The sequence below is a fragment of the Cyprinodon tularosa genome, unplaced genomic scaffold (assembly GCF_016077235.1).
Source record: "Cyprinodon tularosa strain WSP-4 unplaced genomic scaffold, ASM1607723v1 ctg135, whole genome shotgun sequence".
NCBI lineage: Eukaryota > Metazoa > Chordata > Actinopteri > Cyprinodontiformes > Cyprinodontidae > Cyprinodon > Cyprinodon tularosa.
In genome coordinates this window covers 238,426-259,225 of record NW_024038168.1, presented here as the reverse complement: position 1 = coordinate 259,225, position 20,800 = coordinate 238,426, and the positions used below count along the sequence as shown (strand labels likewise).

The window sequence follows — 20,800 nt, the reverse complement described above, 5'->3', positions numbered from 1 at the left end:
GGTCAAGTAGAGGAACTCGGAGTAAGATTCATTGTAATCTGTACTTGAGTCTTTGTGTCCAAGGTTGTGCATTTCTTTCTGACACTTGAATACACATGAATACATGCAAGTAAGGGGAAATGTATCCACCATTAGCTCTGTAATGACACAGAATAGGAGAGAAGTGGGAATGCCTCGGCCAATTAGTGCATAGATGTTCCGTATACCCAACAACAAAAGTCTGAATCCAACAAAAATAAGAAAAAGGAACAGATGGTTAATTCAACGATCTCTATTACCTGCTAGCAGTTTGACAAATTGGCACTGTATTCTTTGATCATCCTCTAATTTTAAAGGAATCATCCCCTGGAAATCTAACTTTTTCATGTGTTTTATTGTTGGACTTGATTTTTACAGTAGCTTGTTTTTGTGTGTGGGCTCTTTGTTTACATCAGCTAGCTCTCCACAAAGTGCAATTTTGGTCCCGCTCCTGGATTGACATAATCCACAGAATGTAGCCCACCTTGCTCTCATTACGCTTGTCTCTATTCCATCAATCAGAGACTTACCTGTAGTGCAGTCAGTAAGTGTTGCTGCTTGTTTAACTTTTTACCTATTGTGTAAGAGCACAGAAAGCAATGGTAAACAAACCACGACAAACTGCTAACGTTACCATTGCTGCATCTACATAAACGCATGCCAATGGAAAAAAAAATAAAAAATTTGTCTCATAAAATTTATTTAAAGATGTTTACACAAAGGTTGTAGAAGTGAAATAACAAGTTATGACTCCTTTATTTACAGTTTAGTATCCTTGTGTGTACATAAATGTAGAACTAGAAATCAGAATAGCAAGAGGGAATTACCAAAAAAGATGCCCTCGGTTGGTTTGTTGGGCTGGTAACCTCAGATCAGAAACTTAAAGCTCCTCATTTAGACAAAGGTGCAAAAAGGAAGGGAGGAAAACACTGGGGAGATAATTAACTATATTTTATGAGTTTGTTTGTGATTCCTCGAGGCAATATTTTCCCTTTGTTCTTAAATAAAATCTTGAGCTTAACAACACATAAGGAATACAAATATAAACTTCAGATCTTTGAGCTTTTCTCTGGCCAGTAGTTGTGCAGAACTCTTAGCTTAAATGATAATTTACCTTCATCTTGCTAAGTTCTTGAGCTGTGAGAAGCTAAATGAAGCTTTTTACAGGGCTAGCTTGGTGCTGTGGTCAGCCTGTCAGGAGACACGCTGCGTTCCATTAGTTGGCCTAGCAGGGATCCTGCAGCAGGTGTAATTGAACAGACTTGGATGCACACGGTGCCCTACCCTCCTCTCTCTTTCCGCCACAGTAATGAGACCTAGAAGGCAAGCGTTATGGAGAGATGTTAAATGTGTGTTTGAGGGTGAGAGCATTGGAAAACATGAAAAATGGCGAGCGAGGAATTGCCAGATTAGGTCCAGATGGAGACCAATGAAAATGGTGAGAAAGACATAAGAGGTGTAGAGCGTCAGGCTTTATTCCGAGTAACTAAATGGTAATTAACCCCAGTGCAAAGGGTCCTCCTGCATGCACTTCTGCACATTCTTTACACAGTGGGAGGGCTTCTTTGTTTTTGTGGACTTGTAAAGGGGAAATATGAGAGGTTGTAGAGCATTTCCAAAGAATGTAGACATATAATAAACAAACTCCCTTGTATATATTTAACACTTCGTCACATTTCTGTTGCCTTTCATAAATGTCTGCCTTTTAATACATTTTTTTGTGGGAGTTAAGGGTGACTATTAAAAAAAGGGGTTCTTTTAAACGGCCCAAAGTTTTCTACTTGCAATGATTAACTCTTAATCAAAGCAGTGCGTGGTCCAAGTTTAAGCTGTGAGTTCTGGCAATGAGCCATTAGTTCCAGCGAGGGACCAAGGGTATAAGATCCTATTAGCATCCATTTTCACCTCCAAAGCCTATTAAAATAAATAGACTGTTAGCTGCACAGTATTTTTACACCATCTATAACAAGGAACTTTGCCTTTTAAGATGACTTTTGTTAGTTGCAGTCAGTTGCTAATGCTCCTTTTTTTCGTTTGTTTTTATGGAACCTGCTTTTTATAGCCATTACCTGACATTGTTTATGCTTTGAAGAAGTACAAATAATACAGTAACAGTGAATAAATATGACAATTTTATTAATTTATTAGTTTTGATGTCCAGGTTTCATGTCAGACTTAACAGGATTCCTCTAAAGATCAAAAAACACCAACAGCCTAGAATCTATTATTCTCAGGTCAAAAGAAATTAGAATTTCTTTAAATGTTTATCCAACCAACCAACCAACCAACAAACCAACCTTTTAAACTGGAAATCTTTGATTCTGTTTTCTTTTAAACTGGAAATCTCTGATTCTGTTTTCTTTTAAACTGGAAATCTTTGATTCTGTTTTCTTTTAAACTGGAAATCTTTGATTCTGTTTTCTTTTAAACTGGAAATCTTTGATTCTGTTTTCTTTTAAACTGGAAATCTTTGATTCTGTTTTCTTTTAAACTGGAAATCTTTAAATCAAAGATCAGAGCTGATTTTCCACAAATATCCCAAAACAAAAAAAGTTGGGCAAACTTTGTCAAATGAAAAACAGTTGTGCAGAAAAGACTCCCCTGCCCAGCTAGACAACACAGCAGCTCCCTTATGGCCGTTTAATCTCAACCATTACAATCTTGATGTGCGAATTGCAAATCCAGAGCAGGTGTTAACATTAAGTGACCTCCTTAATCCCTTCATGAATCCTGTGCTAGTTAGTAATGAGACAGTTCCAGCGCACCCTGCCCATCTCATCTCCATCTATCCTACTGTTGCCCGCCTGCTATTGATTGGTTTGGAAATTGTCATGCGGGATATACGCAGCGGCCATTATGGGATTTTTTATCTTTCTGTTTGGACTGCAAATGAAAAGAGGCACCGGGGCGAGACGGCTATCTTTAATGAAAGTGACAAGCAGAGTTCGTGGTAGAAGTTGTAGGTGAAATGGTGAACAGTAAGGATGCAGTTATATGATGTACATATAGCTCTGTGTTTTCAGCTTCGCTTAAAAATGCACAAATTCATGCCCACCTATAAATTATGGTTTGTTAAATTTTTTTTGATTAATTGTTGATTTATCAAATACTGCTTTTTCCAATTTTCTACAATGATAAAAACGTAAAAATGCTGTGTTGTAAAGACTGGCTATATATAATTTGTTAGATTTAGATCTGGACTTGGACTAGTCCAATTAGATGTATGAATATGCTCTGGTCCAAATCATTTGATCGTAGCTCTGGCTGTATTTTAATTTTTAAATTTTTTTTTTTTTGCATGGTAGACTTCCCCCAGTCTCAGGTCTTTGGAGCCTTTCCAGCATATTTGTAAAGTCCTTTTCTAATTATTTACAGGTTTTCCTACCATAACAGTGGACCTTTACAGCATCAGTAATTTGACAAGCCAGACTGATCACGTGACATCTTTGCCACCCAAAGATGCAAAAAGTGCTTCTTGCTTTTCTTGACAAAACGGATGTTATTGCAGCAGTGTGCGTTTACTTTAGTTCGGCTGTGGGCTCCGCACATCTGTTTTGTGACAGCTGAATGCTGCGCCTTAAACCATAATACCACAACGTGATTGGTTGACCTGTTTTTGGGGCCAGACAAATTTGATTCTTGTTGTTGTAAATGCCTAAATACTGAGGAAAGTTCAGCTTGGAATCAAGGTCACAACATCAGACTTCTCCACAACCTTATCCTCGGCCTGTCTGGAAATTTTCTTAACAGAAGAGCTGGATGCTTTTAATAAATTAATCACATTTAGAAACTATTTACCAGTAAGTGGAATTTTGAAAAGAATTGAAGGCACCTGATTTTATTTAGTGGTTTAAAATATAGAAAAGTTATAAATATTGGCATACCTTCTTTTTCATATTTTTTATCAGTAAAAAAAAAGAACCATGTTTCCTTTTCCATTTTCTTTAGATAAAATGTTTACAATGGTTTGTCACATAAAAGCCCCAAAAATACCTTCTTGGTTTGTGACTCTAAAAAAGTAAAAAAAGATGAAGTTTAAAGGGTATGAACACTTTGACAGGTACAGTATTTTCTTCCTTTAGTTTTCCATTAAAGTGAAATACTGTGAGAGTAATTTCCATAAATGGTTCTTACTGTATTGACTGGCACAGAGGATGGAAGCACTTAAGTGTCAGCCATCCAGGGTCTCTAGATGCCCGTAGATTGACCCATGGTTTCTGTTGCAAAGTTTATTTTCAGTAATGCCAGAATCTTGTTCCTTTAACTGCTGTCCATTAGAAGTAAAGCTGAATTTCCTGAACTCTTGGGGCAGAAAATCTCTTGCAGCATTTGACTTTTTCAAAAACTCTGCTTAACAAAGAAAAGCTGCTCTAAGAACTGACTATTGCTTCATGCAATCTTTGTTTTTTACTTTTCTCCTCTGCCACCCCACCCATTCCTTTCCTCATTCTTACACAAACTGTACCCCCCCTTTGCTTGTTATGGATTGTGACCGCCGGTAAGTGATGCATTATTCATTACAGACATGTCGCTTGTTGATGGATGGCTGTTTAAGAGCCCCGTCCATTAAATAAATCAACAAATAAAAATGCAAATTCTCACATTTCGAGTGAGGCATCCCGTCCATAGTCCTCTCCCCCCGCTCTTATTTCAACTCTCCCTCTGCCCGCTTTCTATCCCAAACAGCAGCGTTCATTTCCTGACACTCGTATAGAAAAAGATGCATTATTTACCACCCCATCCCCCCCGTTTTGGTTGACAGGAAGCAGACCAAAATAAGGAGGGCAGATTTACTTCAATTAGCTTCAACTTGTCTTTTTCATTCCCATCAACCATCACCCGTTCAGCTCTTTCACTTTCTATCTATCGTCTACTCAAACTCTACATATGAATTAATCCAAAGCCAAATGTACCCTTTTAAAGCCTATCAGCTATCATTGCCTTGATATAGCTTGAAAACATGACATATCAAGGTCCATAGGTACGTGTGGAGGAGCACCAATGTGCCCTGATTGGGAGCTGCACCAGTATGCGTGTCTGCTGGCCACCCACATGCATATCAACAAGTGCATCCTGAAGATCGCCTCTACCTGGGAGAGATGTGTGCAGAGCTGCACGATGCAAATCAGTGCAGCTTTAAACGAGCAGAGAATTATGTTGGCAAGATCAGTGGAGCGTGCTTTAAAGAATTCATGTTTTGTATCTGGAATGGTCGTCGTCCGGCTGTGTATACACTGAATAATTTATCAAGCCAGCCAGACTGAGGGATTGAATCTCTATTAGCTTAATCTCCCCCGTTTTGGTTTATTTATTTCACTGCACACTTCCTCATTTCTATTCCAGGGCAGAAAGCACCGGGTCTTCTCCTGCTTATTCTCACACACCTGCAAAAATCTTTTTTTGCAGAGATGCCTCAGTGGTTTTGACTTGTTAACTCTGCTTGTTAGGAACTTCAGCAAGAAAGATTTTTGTTAAGACTCGACGAATTTTGCTTTCAGACTATCTGTGTTAACAAGTAAAAGGTGAATGACAAATCTTTCCTTCAAGTAGATTTCAGACTGTCTCAAATTGATCCTCCGGCTTGTGACATCCTTCCTTAACTGCAGGCATCTACAGTAGGTGGGAGCGTTTCTGCAGATTCCTCTGCTACATTGCAAATCCGCACTGCCACCCATAACTGCTTTACGTCTGTTATTAATCCATCCTGTTTTTCCGTCCGTCCATCCTGAACTTTAGCGTTTTAGACATGAATAATGTGTTGGAACCCTGCATTAAAGGATTGTTTCTCTAAATGACTCCTATTTTTAAAACATAGCCTGTAAATCAAACTAATGTTAGGTAGAATGGAAACCTAATAAGACTGAATCAAAGCAAATATATATATGTTTTCTTTCAGGTTGGATGATTCTTTGGCCGAGGTATTGGATATCTTTAGTCCCTTCTCTGCCCAAAAGCAGCACAAGCCTGCTGCTGGAAGACCCAAAACATTACAACACAGTTCAACCCTTGCTGGCTTTAAATCCGGAAAGATAAACCTTCTTACTCCTGGTGGGAACCATCGACAGAACCTTCAACAGGACCTGGAAGAAAGCCAGATACTTGAAGACATTTTTTTCATTTGCTAACAAATAGAATAATTTACTTAAATGTCACCACCTAATCGATGGCATTTTATTGTCTTGAGTAATTTCTAAAATTAGGATTTATTTTTTATTTTTTGTTTATCTCTTTTGTATTAACACTTTTCTTTACCATACAAATAAATGTATATTTACTCTGAACTTCTTTTGTAAGTAAATCATGCTTTACCCGAGGAATGTTTTTAAACGCTGAGCTGCAGTTATTGCCTCTGAAGACCTTGGCAATGTAAATTCAAACTGAATCTCATGACTCACAATTGACCGTTCTGATTCTGACTCGATGTATTATGCATACATCTGCAGCCTCAGTAAATCCCTGGGAATGTAAGGCAGTTACTCCTTTTTACTACAAACACCTTTCTTTGTATTTCATTTTTGTGGAGTGTGTGAGACATGACGCATAAGTGACAGTCATTATTGATTATATTATATCTATCTATCTATCCATCCATCCATCCATCCATCCATCCATCCATCCATCCATCCATCCATCCATCCATCCATCCATCCATCCATCCATCCATCCATCCATCCATCCATCCATCCATCCATCCATCCATCCATCCATCCATCCATCCATCCAGAGTTGATTTAAAACTCACTATAACCTTCAGTAGCAATATAACCATTTTATAAAGGTTAATTAACTGCTTTTATTTGAGATAGAGAAGCAACAGTTATTACCACTGCTGCTGAAAATATAAGATAAATACAAAATTTATTAAAATAAATTTTGCATAATTATATTAAACTTGTTGTAGTTGGTTAATTAGGTCAGTAGGGGGAGTGGTGGCCTAGGGGTTGGGCTATAGGGTTTGAATCCTGAGGTTGTGAGTTCGAAACCCACTCCCACAGACTGCCACCCTGAGACCCTGAGCAAGATCCTTAACCCCTGATTGCTCCCCGGGTGCCCAACGATGGCAGCCCACTGCTCCCCAAGGGGATGTGTGAAATGCAGAGCTAAAATTCTCCAATGTGAAATCAATAAAGTTAAAATATTAGTTTTTGAACCGAGGGTTGTCAGGGGACCTTAGATAATTAGAGGGAAGGTTAAAAAATATACAATAAAGGACTACATTAAAAAACCAAAAAAATAATTCTCCTAGATTATTACTATTTCAAAATGATAAAAAAAAGACTTGTGATGATATACTGAGATGAAAGACCAAGAGGATTTAAAGCTGAACGCTCACGTCTCCCATATACACAGACTACAATCTATTCCACCTTAGCTAAGAAGCCAGAAGCCAATGTTGATCAGTTGTCCACTGCCCTTAAATGTAGCTTTAAAACTGTTACCTTTTAATTTGATTCATAAGCAGCCCTCCTTCGCCTTCTATGATTGTTTTTTGTGATTTAAAATATTTTCATACAGTTAGAATGGGGAATTTTTCAACCAAAGTGGTCTCACTGCTTTACCAGGACTTTGTGTTACAGCCTGTGTTTAATTGGTTTTGCAGAACTGGTTTGTTTTCCCACAGCCGAGTAACCTAAACGCCACATCATTACGCCACAATAAATATCTCATCCACTCAGTGTTTCTGCCTCCTAATTGTGTTTACGGGGGTTTGCAGTGCAACTCGCTTCCTCTATGCTCTGTGCAGCAGGAAAAACTTCCAATAACTCTGGCACTTTATTACAACTTAAAAAGAATAGGTAAAGTAACACAGAAAGTCAGTGTTTGGTTAAAGCTTTAACCTTTTTTTAAACCCCACCATACTTTGACCATGGCAAGATGTGAATGTTTTACATCAACAAACAGCAAAATCTCCCATTGATAAATTCTCAGTAATTATGACACCACACAGATTACATTATTCTAGACTGTGCTTTATTATTGGGCTAAGCTGAGACGCATCATTCATTTAAAATTACAAAAAGAGGAGTCCAGGGGACCAGAGAATGGTGCAGTCTGGAGAGACGGGGTGGGAGGAGCGGGACCCTAAAGCGGACTGCCCAATCAGAAGCTCAGCTCATTAGGAACCTGGCAAAGCTTTAATATGCAACATTCATTTCCCCAGCCCTCCATCTGTGCTGAAATTTGGGAAATACAGTAGATTTCCAGAACACTTTGAAAACCACATGATGTAAAATGTGATTCTAGCAACACTACTGAGCCTTAGAAATAAGATCACACTGGTAATAGCACAGAAAAAAAAGAAATAAATAAAAAGAAACCTGGATTTTTCTTTTCTCTTTTTGATGAATTAGTGCAGTCATTGTTGAATTTTGTTTTTGGCAGAAAATATGGGTTGAACAAGATCAGAGCTCTGTCAAATACTTGAAGTCACAATGAAAAACAAATGCAAGTAGTGATGAACAAGAAACAATTATTTCTAATTGCGAAACCTATTGGAACGAAATATCCAAGAGTTTAACCAATTTTGGAGAAAAGGCCCAATAACAAGAGGACAATTTCCTGACAAAAAACAGTTTTTTCCAGAACAGCATGAATCTATAGTTACAGTATGTATAAGGCTTTAGCGTTTTACTGCATTGTTGAGTTCATTTGTGAAAGAAAAAAAAAAAAATCAGTCATTGAAGAAGTAAAATTCAGATTAGGGCTTTTGAGGATTAGGGGCGACAGCAGAGCTCAGATCTTGAATCTAACAGCACAAATAAATACACAATAAATTAAATAAATAGATAAATAAATGATTAAAATCTGTTTCTGACATCAGTTGGTCAATAGGAGTTTTTTTTTTTTTTTTTTGGTTTTTCTTCTCCATCACCAAAGAAGTGCTGAAGGTTTGGTCCCTCAGGCAGGAACAAAGATCATCTATGGACCACGACGGCAGCCCATGCATGTCATATAAAAAAAGATTTGGTCACGTACCAACTCATAGAAAAATAATGCTGTGAAAGCATGCATATCATCTCAGACATGACTCCTAAACAAATATCTAAAGGAATAAATGAATAGAACCCACTGAAGTTTTTTAAACCTTTTGTTTTTATAAAATAGGTCAATGTGTGTCTAAGCTCTAACTGAGGTCAATGCTCTCCCTGACTGTATTCTGGATAAATGCCTTGGTCAGGTCCTACAGTTTTCACCGTAACCTAGCGACTGTATTTTTTTTCTTTTTTTTTTTGTACCTGGTTTCAATGAGCATTATCGTGTTTTCATTCATATATTCATATTTATATATATATTTATTTAAAGTATTTAAAGTACTTTATCCAGTCCTTGTAGATGGAAGTAAAAGTCCTATAAAATATGCAAACCTATGTACAGAGGAAAAACAGAGCAAAAAAGAAATAATTTACAGTATATTCATCAGTTTATGTATATATTTATATATATTTATATTCAAACTTCTGCTCTGTCTCTTGTTGAACCAGTCAGTTTCACTTTTTTTCCAACCTGTAAACTTGCAGCTTTGATTCAGAGCAAGTGAAGATTTCCAATACTTCACATGATTGCTTTACCTTTCCTTACATCATGAAAACATGGGTAAAAGACATGGATGATTGCTCAGACAAGCTCTGTGTACGCTTCTCTTTGTTTTTTGAAAGATTTCTCAGTGCAGCAGCGGGGAAGTCAAAAAGGGGTAGACGGAGCTGCGATCAGCGGCTAAGGCTGAGCCACATTTTTGTTGATGTTATTTTGAAACATAAACAGTTTGTTTAAATGCACCTAATCATGTTGGTCATCTTGGTTGCACTAAATCACACGCTTGGTGAATTAAGTACTGCACTAAAAAAAAAAAAAAAAACAAGCCGGGATGTGTGGAGTGGCTGTTTTCTTTCCTTGCTAGATTTGGGAGGTAAATGTTAAATTATTCAAAGAGCTAAAAAAGGTTAGATGCAGACGCCAGGGAACCAGCATAATGAGCAGTTTATAGCTAAACTGGTAATGGCACCTAACGGGAAGCATTGTCTTCCAAAAGTGTCATATAGCCTTATAAATATGCATATCTATAAATATTCATTAAGTATTCCCACCAGCTCAATATGTGTTGAGGGGAGTCCAATAAATCCACGTCTGTTGACCTTTTAGAGGTGTATAGTAGGTGTTTACAACATTTTCCTGTGGAATGCTATAGAAAACTCTATGCTGAGCAATCATGAAGTCAGCCTCAGTAAGAGAGCAGTTGCATTAAGTGGAAGGGTTAACTTCATTTTGGAGCTGAAGGCAGTAGAGCCTTCATTTCTGAATACAAATTATGGCAAAGATGTGTAAAAAGCAATAAAATAAATTTCTTTAAATGTAATTTCAGTAAACAACCAAAATCTTTCCCTATTTTTTGTGCAACGGGACTTTTAAATGGTGGTCCAAAACTTCCTGTTACTCTGGAGGTAGAAAAATGTGTAAAAGGGCTAGTTTCTATTCACAGATCTTTACATTGGGATAGACAACAGAAAATATCCCATTTAGGTAAGGCTGATGTCCTCTCTTCCTAGCTATTAGGGAACAGCAAGAAGTTAATGCAAAAAAACTTGCACTTGCAAATGTACAGGAACAGTTTGAAAAAACTTCATTTACTATTGGAACTATAATCTACTAGGCTGGAGGATAGCCCAAGTTTATAAGTGTATTTCATTAAATTAGAAAGTTCATCTGTTTTACTCATTCAAACCAAAATGTAAAACCGGTTGATTCCACAATTATTCCTTCCACTGAACTTTCCTTCTCATTTTTTTAAAGAAACTTGATCGTATTTCATCTATATTCATCTATAGTTTTGTACTGTTTAGACTGCAATTGAAGTCCTCGTTGGAAGGTGATTTTCTGTAACCAACAACAAAGGTAATATTGACTCTTTCAATCGTAGAGGTTGCTGACTCTGGTTTACAACATAATTAGGAATTTAGGAAAAATAAACCACTGAAACCTCATACTGTGTATAAAGAATGGAGATTCGCTTTTTCAATGGAATATTTATGTAAATGAAAATGTAAATCCCTCTATTGTCTCACAATGGGGAAATCAACTCTCTGCATTTAATCCATCCCCTTGGGGAGCAGTAGGCTGCCATTGTGCGGCGCCCGAAGAGCAGTGTGGGGTTATGGTCCTTGCTCAGGAACCCAGAGTGCAGGCTTTGGGAATCGAACCCGGTACTTGTAGCCTTCACAGAGCACAAGTGTACTGCCCTAACAGCTAGGCCAACACTCCCCTTTGAAAAGATTAAATAAACTTTTCTAAGATGTCGAACTGCACAGTGAGCAGGATGGTTTGACGAAACAGTAAAGTTTCTTAAAGGTATTATTAGACAACTGTAACAAAGAATAGGATCCTAGAAGTCACAACGTCTCCATAACAACCAAGTATTTTAAGGCTTTTTGCACATCTTTGACAGGGTTATCCAGAACTGTGTTGTTGTCCATTTTATATATATATATATATATATATATATATATATATATATATATATATATATATATATATATATATATATATTTATTAAGTCAGATGGGAAGATGTTATTAGGCATAATGAAAGTTAAAAGTAAATGCTTCACGTTGCCAGCAGAGATTTGCTATTAAAACGTTATATGAAACCAGATTTCGATCATCTTTATCCTCATTGCAATAACGTCATAGCTGTAAATACTGCTCAGTCACTTCCCTCATTCAGTCACGCCTACTTTATTCTCCAGCTTCGACCAGAGGAAGATAGTTACAGGAGCCCTGCACACTGCTTTGATAGTTAACACCTGTGCCAACAGGTTACCTAATGCCCACGTTTTATAGTCTGATCACGTGTCTACTTCCGCTTTAAATGCATGTTTTTGTTTATTTTTGCAAAGACAAAGGTAGACCCAACAGTGATCGCACGATTTGCTCTGTTTGACATGCGCTAAAGCTCTCTACATGGCTGAGAAATGATATGGATTTGCCTGGGGTTTTTTGACATCATAATAGCGCATTGGCTGCTTGCAGAAATGTGTGTTCAGGTTCTTTGTGTCTGTCTTTGTTTTTGTTTTCATTTTTGTGTGAGCACAGTGCTGGATGGCAGATTTTGCAGGTGACAAGGCACACCTCGACGTGGTGACAGCCCATACGCTACATGCACTTTACTGAATGCAAAAGAGAGCAAGGGTTGTGAGACGTATTCGTTTTGGTTCAAGTTTCAAAGAGAAGTTTGTGTGTGTGTGTGTGTGTGTGTGTGTGAGCTCACATGATATGTTTTGGAATAGAGTCGAAGATAATTGTCCTTTTCTTCTAAAGAAAAAATCCTCTTTAGCCTGATTCTCTTAAAGCCTGCTACTGAGAGGTGGCTTTTTGCATGTTTCAGATAATATTTACAGAAGATACGTTTTCTCATATGCGCTGATCTTTTTTTCTTTTCTTTTTTTTTTCTTTCTTTTTTAGTAACATGTCATGTGTCAGCATATTTGTTATCAGAGATAGGAATGCCTGCAGTTTTGGGGAGCTGCCAGATGTGCGGGTCTTCCCAAGCAGAGCAATGCTTCAAACTCCTGCTAAACTCTACAAAAAAAGGACAGCTCAACTTAGTCAGTAGCCGCTCTATGTACAGTCACACATATATAAAATATGTGCATATAAATACATATATTTGTGATTAATATCTATTATCCATATATACTGTATATATGAATACATTGCCTTGAATGCTTGTTATACATTTATATGTACTGCAAATATAAACAAGTTCATATATTTCAAACGTTTCGGATGTTCTTTTATCTGTGAGGTTAGGATGTCGATTTTAAAAAAGATAAGGCTGTGATACGGAGCAGCCCCTCCCATGCATTCGCCATCCCTCCCGAGACAAAAATGAAAAGGGGAACAAAAATAAACATTTTGCGTAATTGTAAACTAACGAAGTGAGAGACCCTTTTTGGTCATCTGAAATAGTTCTGCCTGTATTCCAAAAAAGCATATCATTAATATATATGTATATATACAGGTTTTGTATATATTCGAAATGTACACTTGTTTCAAGTGCAACTCTCCAGGCAGGCGCCGCTGACTTAAAGAGATGCAGTGGTCCAAGTATATTAGAGCTACAAGTCCTCAGCAATAAAAACGTTTGGTCTTTTGGTCCCTAAAACAACTAAGGAATGACGGATAAGACTCCCTGGAAACCGTTGCCGTGGCTCTCCTCTGCAACGGTGTTCCCTGGAAACAGACAGGCACTCCGAGCTGAAGATGGCCATCCCAAATCTGTGTCCTGAAAATGTCACATTCCCTACTGCAGTTCTCTCTCCCTCTCTTACAATTTGAACTTAGTTGCTTGAAGTCTTAGAAATTGGTCTTCAAAAGTCATTTGTCCAAAAAGAAACTCAAACCATCTCACAGAAGGATCTCCTATGGCAATCCTCTATTCAGTTTTTAAAAAGTTTTTATTTCCTGTTGGACTTTTGGCATCCATATTCCCTTGCAGAGTTCAGTAGAAATGGTCATAATCAGTAGGTCTGATGTAGGATCTTTAACTTTTTTTCCCCCTTTCAGCATTCAAGTAAAAGTGTTTGTGGTCCAGAAAAAGGTAGCTGTCATTCAAGCAGGGTTTTTAGGTGGAGGAGGTGTATATTAGTGTGCAGGAGAAAAAGAAGTCATGGTGCTAACCAGAAATTCTCTCTTGAGTTCACTAGTTTAAGTACATCCAAAGGGAGGTGTCCTGGACCTGGCCAATGCTCACTCTCCTCTCTCTTTCTCTGAAGCAGCCTTTGTGGTCCGGAGGCTGAGTTTTAACTCAGCAGTTGGTAGCAAGTGGTCAACATGTTATTCAGCTCAACAAATCCTAAAACGAAAACACAGAAGAAAAGATTGTATCAACAACGGTATCAGCTTTCAATTAAAATGTTCTTACAGACTTAAAGATGCGTCATGCGGCCATACATAATACAGCCCATACTATCCAGGGACTTGAAAGAGGATTTCCCTAAACTTGGTTTTTTAATTTAAATTTTTTTAGAGAACTTAAAAGAAACTTTGTAGTGAATTTTGTGGACTTCACAAACTGCATTTTCTAAATAAATTGCAATAGGTTTTCAGGAAAGTGCATAAGAAAGTCATGGAAAATTCCTGAGAAGTAAATGGTAGCTCTCTAAAGGTAAGTCTAAAGTTCCCAGAAAGTACTGGGAAAGTTTTGTGAATGCTCCTTTATGTCACCTCATAATACGGCTAGTTTTCTAGTATTAGTAGTAGCAAGTTATAACTCCCCCCAAGAAACATCAACATTAAAGGCAGGTCCTGAAAAGTAAATAGTCTTTTTTTTTTATAAAGTTCCTCTAAAGTATTTGCTGAGATCTTTGTAATTACTCATTAGGCTTAACTTTTAGAGCCCAATTCCCAACGGTACTCATGAAGGATGTATGAAATTCCTGGTAAGCTCCAAGAAAGTACCGTACCATAAGACACTTTTATAATACAATTATCCAGCAGGTTCCAGGAAAGTACCATGAAAGGTATAGGCAAGTTCTATGTAAACTCAGTGAAAGTTCTTGTTAATTTCTTTGAAACCACCATGAGGGCTGCAGGTACATTTCATGAACGTACCCAATAGGAATCATCTAATAATAAGCATGTAAAATTCCATGATGGCAGAGTAGTAAAAAATGCCCAACATGTGGCTTGTTTGACAGAGTTGGCAAGAAAAATCATGTTTTTTTTTTAAAGAAGGTTTACTGGCACAGATTCAATATTTAAAGTTGCATCTGAGCAACAAAAATAAAAGACTTTTGGAAATTTTTGACATTTTGACAAATGAAGTTAGTGCAATATTAGCAGCAGCACATTGGGTTAAAACCAAGAAAAGCATATCAGCTCCAGGGCCTCAAACACATTGCAAAAGGATGATAGTGTGGGCTGCTTTTGCACTTGCAGCCAAGGGATCTGTTAACCTTCGCAGTCACTAAGTCAAAACACAAACTCCTCTATTATTATTATTACATCGGGAATAGATGGAATCTGATCATAAGCTGAACAAAATATTAATAATTGCAGCAAAAAAAGGTGCTTTGGTCACCCAGTAAACATTGAAATCCTTACAAGCATTAGTGAACGGACTGAATTCTCCCCAGATAAATGTGATAAACTAATCACATCTACGAAGACTTGGCCGAAGGTGGTTTCCAAAGCTGCTGCTTTGTGTATTTCTATTTCTACTCACTGTATAATGCCAAAACAATTGGAAGATTCTCTGAAGCTTCTTGGACAACAGCAAAAAAGTTGCAGTGAGTTACTCAGAAGTCCCCAGGGACAAGTGGGCAGAGGCCGTTGCTATCTCTACAAATAAATATTTAGTTTCAAAATGTTAAAATATGTAAAAATAACAGATCAAAACTTGTGTCGTGTATATATATGGCTTGACAAATACATATGAGATTGCAATATTTTGCCAGCGATTTGCCCCAGGACACTGTGTGGTTCAGCTGGTTTGTGAGTGGGTGATAAGTTGCCCTTGAATGAAGTCATCAGCGGTGAATGAACGACGCGGCGCGAACCCTCCATCACGCAGATGAAGGGAGGAGACAAAGAGGAACGGCACAATTACTCGCCTGAGGGGTAATAAATGCCTCCCCCTTGGAACCATTTTCTTCTCTGCGCAACACACTGAACCATTTACCAATTATCTTTTACCTACAGGGTAACATGCAGGGTCACTTACTGTAAAGATGTTCTGCAAACACAGGAGGCGGCATGTAAGGAAAATGCTCCTACAGCTTTGTTTGTGTTTGACAGACGTTGAAACAGAACATCAAATCTATTTTCAATATCAAGAACTTTACCGGGGGCCTGGATTTCTGTATTGCAAACAAAAAGAGGATGCAAACTTACATTTTCTAGATATTCTTAACAATCAAAAGGCTTTTATTTAAATACTTTCTTTGTTCCAAACCATTTTCTCCCTGCCTGGTCCCATGTGAGCTTCATTAGCATAACCTTACCAAATATATTCTTAAACTGTCGGCAAAGGAGTAAGACTTCACTAATCTTTACAAGCATTTTACAGATGATCAGGCTGTTATTAGGTGTCTGCGAGTGTTTTATGGCTTCCATAAAAGGTTATGGAAAACACATCAGGCGGTATCATAAATGGGCCCACCGTCGGCGCATTTGCCAGTTTAATATTGCAGCACTTGCGGACGCTTTGGTTCAGGTAATCAGTTATCGGGCTCGAGTGTCACCTGACCTGTCTTCTCCTGTTGACAGCGCCTGCCCCCGTCGGCCACGATGGCGTTGGCCAGTTGGGGCAGGGGAGGAGGGCTAGTACGGGCGGTTGGCGTCCTTTGGCCTCTTCAGCTGGACCTTCAGTCTCTTCATGCCAATCTGGAAGCCGTTCATGGATTGGATGGCAGCTTGGGCACTACCTGGGTTGTCAAAGCTGACAAAACCTGTGTGTGTGTGTGTGTGGGGGGGTGGGGGGGTGGGGTTGCATAAGGAAGAGACAGGGGGAGTAGTTGTTAGATAAAGATGCAAGAGAAGATTAGGCCTCTGTACTGTGATACCATTATAAATCTAATGCAATATATTGTCCTCAGAAGTCACCATCAAATAGAGTCCCCCTGCATGTAGTGTAATCCCTGTACTAATTCAGCGGTTATGTGAAGGCTTCAGAGGTTTGTTAGAGAACATTAGCGAGCAGACATCAACATTACAACCAAGGGCCGCAGCAGGTCAGGTATAAAGCTGTGGAGATGTTTAAAACAGGGTTAGGTTATAAAACACATCCCAGACTTTGGACACCTCACAGCACTGTTCAATCCATCATCTGGAAATGGAAAGAGTATGGAGCAACTATAAAACCTCAACAGAGGCCAGGCAAGGAGGAGATTACTCACGGAAGCAAATAAATAGTTTATGGTAATGCCAGAGGAAGTTTAGAGATCCATACTTGGGTGTCAAAGTGTTTTAACTGGACAACTGTTAGCTGTGATTGATATAACAGAGTATTTAGAAGAAAGTAAAAGTTAACAGAAACTCTTAATAATATCAATATAAATCTTCTCCTGCGGCACGTAGCCGATCAATACATGCTTAGTCATTCTTTAAGAGCCCAGCGGCGTCTGCCCACTTCTATCAGTATGCCCCAGGGCAGCTGTGGCTACAGTGCAGCGTGCCACCATCAGTCCCCTGACTTGCAAAAGGTGCTATATAAGCCCATTTACCATTTATTATGGATTCAAGGTAGTTTAGTACAGATTTTAATTTGTGAACAATAAAAAAAAAAGTATTTCATTTTATTTACTTATTTATGTTGGTCTACAAAATCCCTGAAAAGGCTATGCAGGACTTCATGGTCATTGGTGACAGAAATAAGGCAAAGTAACATAGAATAGAAATGTCAGCTCATAATGGTTTTCTATCATGCACAGTCTATGAAGCTTTAAGGGATTCTTCTAAGCTCATGCATGTGGTGTAAAATTAATGGGTAAGAGCTAATTTGTTAATTGGTTGCAACATATGGACCAACCATCAAACATTCCCCACCATTCATTTTAAACTTGACATTAGTGTCAGTGATAAATTGAGACAATAATTCTTATAATGGAATGGTTCTAGCAGAGCTTCCATAGGGTACGAGAGCCCACATTCGTATTAGATGTAACAAACAATATAAAGAGGTATCTAAATGCAAAAATAAAAATGTTTAGGCTTTACACTAAAGCAACAGTAAGAATAGACTGAACAAAATATGTTTTGTATGGTTTAAAAAAAAAAAAAAATTGGACACACATTTAGTAAAAAGAAAAATCAGAAAACAGTAACCATTGATTCTGTTCATTTTTACCCACCAAAGCATTTACTTTGGTTTGTCGCCCGATCCACAAACACTTTGGAGGAGATGACATTACCGAAAGGCAGGAACATCTGCATCAGCTCTCCATCCCCAAACTCCTGAGGGAGGTGGTAGATGAACAGGTTGCAACCCTCTGGTCCTGCATGAAAACAGTGACAGAAACACAAAAAAAAAAAAAAGAGATGGAGAGACGGTTGAAGGGCAGGGAAGAGGAGAAGGAGAGAAAGGTGAGAAAGGAGTAAAGTTAAAAGCAGAGCTAGAATAGGAAAATATCCACTCATAAGAAAAAGAAAACACCTTTTTGGCTTACTGCTTCAGCTCAGCACGCACATTTCCTTTAGGATTCAGGTCCAACGAGTTTTTCAGTGATAACCATTAAAAAATGCTGTATCAAATGATGGGTTCTTCTATTTTGCCTTATTTTGCTTTATTTTAATATTTCCTAAAACCAATAACTCTAACATTGCAATGGAGAAAAAGAGCTTACAGCCTTCTTCTCCATACCTAACAATAGGCATGACGCTTCCCCACTTCAATCATCCTCTGGTTCGTATCAGATTAAGGAAAAAAAAACACATTTAACGTTTAATGAGCTAGCTCTGATTCTTTGATTGTGATTAATAAAAAATCTAGACTTGAATTTAGTGACACTACTGACTTTTATTTTATAAAATTCGTTAATCTCTGTATTCTCTAGTCAACTGACAATAATTTAAAAAGCATTTTTAGGGCTCACAAAAACGGTGGTGTTTTTGTATATTTTTATATTTACTTTTTCCTTCTTTTAATGACCACTAAAAGCTGCTAAAAGCGTAGAATCCTTGATGGTAGTGGATTGAAAGGTGTTTTAATCTTATCCACAAGAGGGCAGTAATGTTCCAGATATGAGCCTTTTCCTCCTTGAGGTCATTAAGTTTAAATAAACAGGTTTACAGCAAAGTTTTAGATGCTCTTTCTCATTCATTTGCTTTGATTTAAAATTCAGTTTTAAAGACCTTTCATCTTTCAAAAAACGATTTGCCATAAAGCATTAAAAAAACCCTCCAAACTGAGCCTTTAGACTCAGGTTGTTGATTCAAACTAAAATACTACTGTGTTGTTTTGTCAAATAGCTGCTGAAAACACTCAAAAACATAAAGTATTCCATAAAAGCAGTCTGGAAACTCAAGAGAAGGACAAAGCTAAATAAAATTTGTGCAATAGTGTTTGTGTGTGACTGTGTTACCTTCTCTTTGCTGCTGTGGAATGATGGGCGGAGGGTGGGGGAAGGCCTGGCTGATCTGACCGTATGCGGCGGGGTAGGCTGCTGAGACCCACACACAGAAACACACACATGCACGCCGCGGATCAGATAACAGTCATGACTACAGCGCACACTTGAATACATACAAACAATGTGATATATGCAGGAGCACAGCAAGCAATCGATCAGATAGCATACACAATGGAGTCTACGTGTTGCACAAACACTGCCTTGGAGAGAATAAACTGATCCAGTTAGATTGAATGTTACATGATCAAAATTCTAATTTAAAGACAGGAGTGCTTATCTTTGCTCTCCACCTGATTTTGTTTTTTCTTTCTTTCTTCCCACTTTTTGTGGTATGAGACACAAACTAGCATCCATCCATGCACACAGACAGACACACGGATCAGCTCTGCGGTCAGAATGACAGACAGACCTGCATACTGCTGGACTCCAGTGTAAGCCTGCTGGAGAGGATCGGCTGCGGTGGGACTTTGAGCTGCTTCAGCAGGGAAAAGGAGAGGAAAGGAGGGAACAGAGAGAGAGGAGGATGTCGAGCGGAGGTGTGTGCAGGGGGGGAGAGGTGAGGCAGAGAAACGGATGGAGAATGTAGATGAAAGAGAGGGCACGGAGAAAGAGAGGACGAAACGATAACAAGGGGAAAGAAGGAGAAGAGCAGACAGAGAGGTTAGAGACAGCTCACTTTTGCTTCAGTTTGTCCAAAACTTTTCACTTATCTTGCCCCTAAAGCTTTACAAACTAGCTTTATAATCTGAAAAATAGATAAAACTTTGCAGGAAGAAGAGACAAAAAAACAAAACAAGACAAGACAAGAGTACCATTTTCACCAAATTAAAAGAACCAAAGTACCACTAATACCAATCATGCAAACCCTGTTTTCCTTCTACAAACAGAGCTGTGGACATATCTGTTCCTATGAGTCGCCCTTATACATCAAATTCCTTTCCTGCGCTTTGTACCTACACTATATTGCCAAAAGTATTTGCTCACCTGCCTTGACTCACATATGAGCTTAAGTGACATCCCGTTCCTAATCCATAGGGTTCAATATGACGTCGGTCCACCCTTTGCAGCTAGAACAGCTTCAACTCTTCTGGGAAGGCTGTCCACAAGGTTTAGGAGTGTGTTTATGGGAATTTTTGACCATTCTTCCAGAAGCGCATTTGTGAGGTTGCACACTGATGTTGGACGAGAAGGCCTGGCTCTCAGTCTCCGCTCTAATTCATCCCAAAGGTGTTCTATCGGGTTGAGGTCAGGACTCTGTGCAGGCCAGTCAAGTTCATCCACACCAGACTCTGTCATCCATGTCTTTATGGACCTTGCTTTGTGCACTGGTGCACAGTCATGTTGGAAGAGGAAGGGGCCAGCTCCAAACTGTTCCCACAAAGTTGGGAGCATGGAATTGTCCAAAATGTCTTGGGATGCTGAAGCATTCAGAGTTCCTTTCACTGGAACTAAGGGGCCAAGCCCAGCTCCTGAAAAACAACCCCACACCATAATCCCCCCTCCACCAAACTTTACACTTGGCACAATGCAGTCAGACAAGTACCGTTCTCCTGGCAACCGCCAAACCCAGACCCGTCCATCAGATTGCCAGATGGAGAAGCGCGATTCGTCACTCCAGAGAACGCGTCTCCACTGCTCTAGAGTCCAGTGGCGGCGTGC

The 20,800-nt window shown here is 38.7% G+C and overlaps 2 protein-coding genes across 15 annotated transcripts in view; one reads left to right on the top strand and one right to left on the bottom strand.

The window, feature by feature from the left end:
- kiaa1328 (KIAA1328 ortholog) overlaps window positions 1–6,299 on the top strand; it is a 30,992-nt gene extending 24,693 nt beyond the window's left edge. The window contains exon 12 of the mRNA XM_038277827.1: window positions 5,915–6,299. Coding sequence (XP_038133755.1) covers window positions 5,915–6,143 — 229 coding nt within the window. The 3' untranslated portion in view covers window positions 6,144–6,299. The remainder of the gene's footprint in view (window positions 1–5,914) is intronic.
- A 1,671-nt stretch (window positions 6,300–7,970) lies between these two features.
- The window catches only part of celf4 (CUGBP, Elav-like family member 4), a 137,459-nt gene continuing 124,629 nt past the window's right edge, over window positions 7,971–20,800 (bottom strand). For 5 of the 14 annotated variants that reach the window (XM_038277815.1, XM_038277822.1, XM_038277812.1 and 2 more), the window contains 5 exons: window positions 19,551–19,616; window positions 19,094–19,174; window positions 17,864–18,007; window positions 16,261–16,462; window positions 12,418–13,866 (listed from right to left, as the gene is read on the bottom strand). In XM_038277815.1, the coding sequence (XP_038133743.1) occupies window positions 16,335–16,462; window positions 17,864–18,007; window positions 19,094–19,174; window positions 19,551–19,616 (419 nt within the window). In that variant the 3' untranslated portion in view covers window positions 12,418–13,866; window positions 16,261–16,334. Of the gene's footprint in view, window positions 13,867–16,260; window positions 16,463–17,863; window positions 18,008–19,093; window positions 19,175–19,550; window positions 19,617–20,800 lie in introns of all 14 variants that reach the window. The other 9 variants (XM_038277821.1, XM_038277826.1, XM_038277824.1 and 6 more) reach the window with 4 other exon arrangements.